We start from the raw sequence: 7,911 nt of genomic DNA on the forward strand, positions 1-7,911 counted from the left end.
GGACGCCTGATTTTGGCCATGCAGATCTTAATCCTCTCCCAGTCCCAAGCACCGAGGGAGCTTCTTAATTCCAATTAGCAGCTGCTGCAGTAAAGCACCCCTCCGGGGCTGCCAGGATCTGTCCCCTCGGGGCTGACCACAGCAGCAGGATGCTAACAGGCAGGTGATTCACAGCGCCGCCGAGTCTGGGGGAGACGTAGCACCATTCATGATGGAGAAACGCTCTTGTTTTCGGCTAAATATATGAAATAATCGCTCACCCCCCGAGCAGCAGATGCAAATTATACATGGCATTAGCCTCAGATGCCAGCCGCTGTCGTGCTGGTGCGGAGCGAAGCCGCTTCCCAAGGCTCCACCAGTCCCTTAATCTGCCTTTTGACGTCAAGTGACAAACTTCTTGCCGGGGATCATTAATGGGATGACTAATGAAAGCTGATAAGTGAATTTATAAATGAAATTAAGGTATTAATATTAAAGGCCAGGCTAGAAGAAAGAGAAATGTGGATTTAGCAATAACAACAACAAGAAGAAGAAGCGTGGCGATGGGCATGGGATTTACAGCTCCCGTCCCACCGGGCGTGTTGCAGACTTGGCATCTGCCACCCAGGGGACATGGACACCTCTCCTCGAGCACCAGCATCTCCAGTACCTTCAGACACTCTCTGAGGTTTAAAAAGCTCCTCCCAGGGCTCCTTTGCTCAAATTTGCCAGCAAATATTAGATGATTTTTGAAAATATGCCGATAGTCCTGCAAAGACTGCCAAACTCACACAAAAACAAAATAATTAGGCTGGGACCAGTTTGCTGCCAATTATTTTTTAACACCTGAAACTAGATTCTCATCTTACTCACCTCACTATAAATCCCAAGCAACTATTTTAAAGGTTGAGGGGTAATTTTGATTTTATGCACGTATCAGCACGCTCAGACCTTTAGAGCCAGGTCCCGTGTCCTAGCAGCTTCACCACCAACCCAAAACTCGTTTCCAGCTCCAGCTTCTCCTCTCTGAGGTCTGGGGCTCACAGCTGAGCCCATTTCAGCCTCACCTCCCACCAGCTGCCAACAAATGGTCTGAATGGAGCAGACAAACGTCCCCCAGTGCCCAAGGGGCACAGACAAATGAGATCCCATCCAGCCCTGCAGGGCTGCACAAGAACAGGCATTGCCTCACCAGCAAAACAAACAAGCAAACAAATAAACAAAACCAGGAGAAAGCCTCCTTTTTCTGTAGATGCCCAGATTATAAGCAGGAATATCATGGAAACAGGTTGGGGTGCTCACGAGTGGTGGCTCCTAACACATCCACAGCTTCCAAAACCACCCAGATCCCTTTGGATATATCCATCCGTGTTTGGGCTTGCAGTGCAGCAGAGGAAGAGATGGATGCCCCCAGAAGGTGGGTGAGGAAGCCCAGAGACCCCCACGGGAGGAGCCCAGCACTGGGAGCAGGCACAGCACGGCAGAAGCACAGGGCACTCTGCTTCTGGACGTCTTTTGGAGATTCCCCACACCTGGAGAAGACGAGAGCAGTTTTCTGGAGCAGCTCCTAACCCAAAGCCAGCCTTGGGTGCCTGGACACCAGAGCCACCATCAGCCTTGTCCAGCTCCAAGAGTCCTCCTCGAGGGCCCTTCAAAGAAAGGCCATGTCCATGAAGAACACATTGCCTCATTTTCTCCACTTTTAGGGAAATGCCTGCTCCTTGCACCATTCAAGGAAGAGAGACACACGATAACAGCTCCACAGCATCACCAGAGCCCTCCTAGGAAAATGAGCAATGGGCAGCAGCACCATCAGGGCCGGTAGTCCCCCAAAACATCACCCCACGGTGAGCCATCCCCAGAAGCAATAAAACTCAAAGGAGGCTTTTGCTAGACCACAGGGTCCCTGCTCAGTGCCTTCTGAACTGTTCAGAGCAGTTTCTTCGAAGCAGAGAAGAAAATCCCTGGCTTCGGTTAGCTCACAGAGCAAGAAACGTTTGCCAAAACCCATCTGAAACCAAAGCAGCTGGCCAAGATCACCACCTGAGATCAACGTCTTCTGATGCCAAACACTGCAGGGCTGATGGTCCTTTGTCAGGGAAGAGGCTCTCCTCTCACTGAAATGATGGATTTCATCTCTTTTGAGAGGTCCTCTGCACAGGGGCACCCAGACCTCCCCCTGCACCCACTCCTTGGGTGTCACCTCCAGGCAGGGAGGAGGACGGGGACACGGTAGCAGAGCCATCACCTCCAATTCCTCCTTCAGGGGGAGACCCCCCCAGAAAGCACCAGGATTTTTGTGCACGCTGGCATATGCAAAGTTGTGTTCCCTCAGTTATTGATGGAGACACCAAGGTTCTCCTCCAAGCTAACAAAATCCTCTTAGGAACATCTCCCTACAGGTACATCCTCACATCCAAGGGTCAGAGCCCACCAAGGTGCCCCAAATTGCCTCTCCCCATAATCTTCACAGCTTTGCTGCGGACCCTGCTCAGCTTATCCACCCAAACCAAAGCCATAATTTTCATTAAGGAGCTACAAGCCACAAGCATGCAACTTTCCTGCAGGGACATTTAAAGGAAGGGAGAGAAAATGACGGCGATTAAGGACACTTACCAAGAGACATCCATAGCATGTGCCCCACAGCACAACCCAGCCACTGCTGGGGCCGTGAAATGCAAAGGAGCAGCAGGCAGGAAAATGGGTGAGAAAAGGTCCTGGAGACTGCAAAATTAGGAGAGGAGGAGCAAAAAGGGTTAAGCAGAGGGGACTCGGGGCAGAAGTGAGCTTGATCTGAGTGCTGCCTGCCCTGAGCTCTGCAGACCCGAGCTCTCCAGCACGATGTGGGGCTCTGCCGTGTCAGAGGGAGAGCTGAGCCATTCCCCACAGACCTGAGTTTCACCCTAAGAAGGTTCAGCAGTAAGATGAGACCAAGGAAGGACTAAATTAGGGCCTCCCATGGGGTCCTGTGTGGGCAGCCAGGGGAACCTTGACCCCCGTGCCCAGCCCTACCGCAGATTGACCCAAACTGAAGCAAGAACGGGGGAAAACGGGCATTTTCCCCACTGGGTGCTTGTCCCTGCCCCGAGCCCACCATCATGCTCACAAACCACACATTGCCCTTCTCCGTCCCAGACCTCAGGTGGCCCAAACTCCTGGGCTTCGAGCAGGGAGCCTGCAGGAAGCAGTGCTTCAAAGCTTTATTTCAGAGACCCCCGTTTAACAGGAAAGCAAACCCTGGTGTAATTGCTTGACTCTGGGAGCTGCGTGTTTTGTAAAACCACCCAAATCCCGTGGTATTCCCCAAAGTCCTGACGCCTGGCAGTGCCGTCACAATTCCCCCAGTTGCAGTCAGCTCTGCTCTTGGGGCTTAAAGGTGCTGAGTCTGATTGAGGCACAGGAGACCTGCAACATACTCCCAGCTCTGTACTTCCAGACATTTTCCCCACAAAAATCTCCCCCCCATCCAAAAATAATCAAGCTCACACTTACTCCGTGGAGCTCCTTCCAGGCAGCTCGCGGAGGCAGTGACCAAGCCCACAGGTGGGTGTTTCGGGGTCCTGCTCTCCCCCAAAAAATGGGGCCAGGTTTTGGTGACCAAGCACCAGGGCTGAGGGGTCCCCAGGAGGAATTTTGGGACTCCCCTTCCCATCCCATCCCAGACACATTTGCTTTTTCACTTGGGCACAAACTCACCGCTTCTTAACTAACACACCTCCATGGGGCCGGATCCACACGGTAAGTCCACATCAACGCTCACCAGACTTTGCTGATTATTCCCCAAACGAGGAACAGCAAAACGTGACCACCATCCCTTCACCTTTTCCTTAAAAAACGACGGAAATGGTGACCACAGCCCGAGCCCGGATGGGTCCGGCCCCCTTTTAGCAGCACGGTTATTAAATTCCCGCAGATGCGTTTAAGACCTTTACACAACCCTTACATAAACCAATCTCAGAGCCGGTTTTGTCCGTGTTCGGGATTATCCTCCTCCCTGTTACAGAAAGAGGTTATTTAGAGCAGCCCGCGGGCTGGGGTTGGTGCTGGAGGGACAGAAGCGCTGCGTGTGCCTCCACACCCACAGCAGCACCCGCACGGGATCTGTCTGGGCTTTCCTCAGCCCGCAGATGCTAAAATAAAAAAAAAAAAAAAAAGATTATTTTTCTCCGTCCAGGTGGCTTTTCGAGACTCAGGGTGTCAAAGGAATTAAGTCGTTAAAGTGCAGATGTGTTTGATGGATTATGAGCCGCGGAAGCCCGCTGGTTACCGACTAATAACGCTGGGAGCTGGAGGGGGGGAGATGTTTCCTCTCCTATGGGTGTGTTTCTAACAAGACAGGTCAAAATATGATGGGGGTGATCAATAGCTTAGGACATGTCGCCATTAACCCAGCAGCTTTTTATTACCAGATTACCGAGGTGTGATTAGAGAGCACGCTGACCGCCCCCTTTTGCTCTGTACCAGCACCGCTTTGTAGGGTAGGACCTCAGGGGCTGCAGCCACCCACAGGTCCAGGGGGGACAGGGTTTATCCACGACAGGGTTTTGGGGCAGGGTGGGGTGGAAGGGATTCATTTTTTTGCTGTTGTTTTACACCATAACCAAAACTCTCATTGTTTCACGTGGGGTGGGTGGGGAGGGGGGGGGGGTTGAGTAACTGTAAGAAACGAAGGGGAAAAAAAAATAATAAGGAAAAATAAAAAGAAAAAAAGGTCACATCAGAAAATGATCAGCCCCAACAGGCATGCACGTCTCCCTTCATGCAAGCGAGAAGCACAGTCTCCCTCCTCGGGGTGTGCGCGGGGACATGTGTGCGGAGCTCAGCGCTGGCCCGGGGCGAGGATGGAGGAGAACAAAGGGGCACGGCACGCACTGCACCCAGGGGGGCCCGCTGAGGGACGGGGGGGGGGGGCCCCGACAGGCACCCAGAGAGACAGAGGAGGAAGTATGGAGGAGGAGGTCGTGACTCAAAAACGGAACAGAAAACAAAAAAAAACAAAAACAAAAACAAAACAAAAGAAAAAACTGAGGGAAAAGCCAGGAGGGAGGTGGAAAGGCACGGCCTTTGCAGAATGATGCGGCTCCTGGAGGGGTGCTGGGGGCGCCTCGGACCGCTTGCTTTTGTTTGGCTGGCTAGGGCAGCTCTGTGGGGATGGTGGCAAGGGGATTTCAGCGCTGGGAGCTGCCAAAATCCGCCTTGCCCTGGGTGAGGATGAGCACCCGGCCCTGCGGCTCCCCGTCTCCTCAGGGCGCCGCTCGGACAAGGTCCCCCCCCGCGCCCCAGCCCCTCTCCTGCTGGCCCTGGCACCCATGCACCGCCCTGCAACCAAAATTTGAGGGTTTTACAGGACCCTTCTGCGGGCCTGGAGCAGATTTTATGTCTCACGAGCCCGGGGGCCGACTCCGTGACCACAGCGGGCGTCAGAAGATGGAGGGCCCGGAGCAGAAAGAGGCAGCCAGGGCACCAGCAGCCGGGACGGTTTTAGGGCCCCGGCGGGGATATTTACAGCCCTGGGACCAAGGCACGGAGACTTCTCGCCTGGCAGATGGCGAGCACACATCCGTGCTCAGATATAGGGCCACGGGCAGGGGGGATTTTATATTTCCCAGGGCCATTCACCTCTTGTTAATCAGAGTTAAGGGGGGAGAGAACTCCCCCCGTCCATCCAGAGGCCGTCCCTCGGTTTGGTACCAGTCTGCTAAGGAAGGTGTAACAGAACTAAGATAAAATCAGTGGCGGACCCTTCATTAATTATCCATCTTTTCTGATTAATAGCTTGGATTTATGCTTTTTTTTTTTTTTTGGCTATTCAGTTATCAGGCAGGATTCTGCATCGGCACACTGGCAGCACAGAGCGTGCGTTGCGGGAGCAATGTATACACAGAGTAATGCTGAGGGTTGATATGGGATGGGGAAAAAAAATGTATCTATGTTAAAAAGCCCCCCTATGTGCGCCAGGGAGAAATCCACTCACTCAGACCTCACGATGAGGGGGGTGGGGGGTGAGGGGGAAAGCAAGGAAAAAATCTAAACAGCAGGATACGACAATAAATGGGAAAACAGCAATAGAAAAAGCACACTAGGTTAATATAGGAAAACTAGTTTCTTTATTGAGAGATCGTATATTAGTATTAGTGGAATCGTGTGTAACAATGTCATCATGCACACAATACAAAAAGGCAAGGCCCACCATGCTATGGAAGGGCAACAGAACAAAAGCAGCGTACACTGAGCAGATGTATAGGCTACAGCACATTACTTTTCAGCAGGGTATGTCTCTACAGAGAGATTTACATCAGAAACTAGGTAATGTAAAAAAATACAGACCATGCTTTAGTTTTAGTACAAGAAAAAAGGTGGAGATACACAACCAAAGGGTATTCGGTACAGAAAATTACCCACAAAATAAGAACAGGAAGTAATTCAGCACAGCAGAAAATAATGTTATCCCTGGTTGATGGAAATCCATTTTGCTGGTGGGGTGTGTGTCTAAGGGGGGGGGGGGCTTTATTTTAAGGGGGGGGTCCCCAATTGCCATCCCGCCCCCCCCCCCTCTTTGATTCGGGATGTTACGGATCGCACCGAATTGTGATTTTTTTTTAAATTTTTTTTAAATTTTGGGGGAATTTTTTTTTTTTAATTTTCTCGTGGTTTTGGCAGCGGGACCCCCCTGCAGCCCCCCCCCCAAAAAAAAAAAAAAAAAAAAAAAAAAAAACCCCAGCAAAAGGAATCCCCGGAGCAGGGATTTACAGTGCCATGTCCTCAGCCGCACAGGATGGGGGCACAGATGGCAGGGGGTGGCCGCTAGGCTACGCGGAGGGGTGGGGGGGAGTGGGGGCGGGGGTGGGGGGCAGGTTTAAAAAAAAAAAAAAAAAAAAAAAAAAAAAAAGGGTGAATTAAATAACGGAACGAAAACTAACGGAAATCGGCGTTTACAACAAAACAATAATAACAATAATAATAAAAAGAAGGGGGATGGATCTATGGAAGCGCAGGCAAGGAGGGGGGGGAGGAACAAGCGGGATGCTGGGGAGAGGGGGGGGGGGGGGGGAAACAAAAGAATATAGGGAATTAAGGGAAGGGGGCGTGGGGGCCCGGCTGGGGTTTGGGGCAAGGTTTTCGGGGTTTTAGGGGGGTGTGGGAGCATCCCCCACCCTATTTAACCCCCCCCACCCCCACCCCCCTCCAGCCGGTTCGGGCGGCCCCGGGACGCGAACCCGCGGCGTGGCGGTACCTCTGTTGCGCACGGAGCCGAAGACGGGCAGCACCAGGTAGCCGACGTGCACCAGGACCATGCTGCGCGCGGGGCGGCGCGCGGCCCGGGCCCCGGCCCCAGCGGCTCCTCCAGCGGCTGCAGCGGCTCCAGCTCCAACCCCCCTCCCCTCCCTTCCTTCCTCCCTTGCTCCCTTCCTTCCTTCCTTCCTTGCTTCGCTGCTTTCCCGCTTTCCCGCCGGCCCCCTTTGCTCTTGCTCGCGCTCTCTGCTTGCTTTCCCGCGGCGGTGGCTGCAGCAGCAGCAGCAGCAGCAGCAGCAGCAGCAGCTGCAGCGGCGGCCGGGCCGCGCTCCCCGCCCGCGCGCGCGCGCACGCGGGCACAAAGGCGGCCGCCGCCAATGGCAGCGCGGCGCGGGCCCGCGCGTGCCCGCCCACTAAAAGGGGAGGGGGGGGGGGGAGATGATGATGATGAGGGGGCGCGGGCACGCGCGCAGTGTGGCTGAGGGGAGTTTTTTTGGGAGAGGGGGGGTTTGGGGAGGGGGGGGGGGGGATATAGCTAAATCAGCTTCCTGACTACATTTATAAAATAAAGATTAAAACCCATCCTGGTTTTAATCTTTATCCTGTGGCAGGTCTGCCCCGTTTGTGCACGCAGGGTAACGGGAGAATGGGAAATAAATAAATAAATAAGTAAATACATAAATAAATAAATAAATAAAG

The 7,911-nt window shown here is 53.1% G+C and overlaps 1 protein-coding gene across 2 annotated transcripts in view; it reads right to left on the minus strand.

Annotated features, from left to right (window-relative positions):
- Positions 1-7,340, minus strand: part of ARK2C (arkadia (RNF111) C-terminal like ring finger ubiquitin ligase 2C) — a 42,382-nt gene extending 35,042 nt beyond the window's left edge. For both annotated transcript variants that reach the window (XM_082784156.1, XM_082784155.1), the window contains exon 1: positions 7,214-7,340. In XM_082784156.1, the coding sequence (XP_082640282.1) occupies positions 7,214-7,274 (61 nt within the window). In that variant the 5' untranslated portion in view covers positions 7,275-7,340. The remainder of the gene's footprint in view (positions 1-7,213) is intronic.
- Between the last annotated feature and the right edge of the window lie 571 nt (positions 7,341-7,911).

The sequence above is a fragment of the Aythya marila genome (genome assembly GCF_965140915.1).
Source record: "Aythya marila genome assembly, chromosome: Z".
Taxonomy (NCBI): domain Eukaryota; kingdom Metazoa; phylum Chordata; class Aves; order Anseriformes; family Anatidae; genus Aythya; species Aythya marila.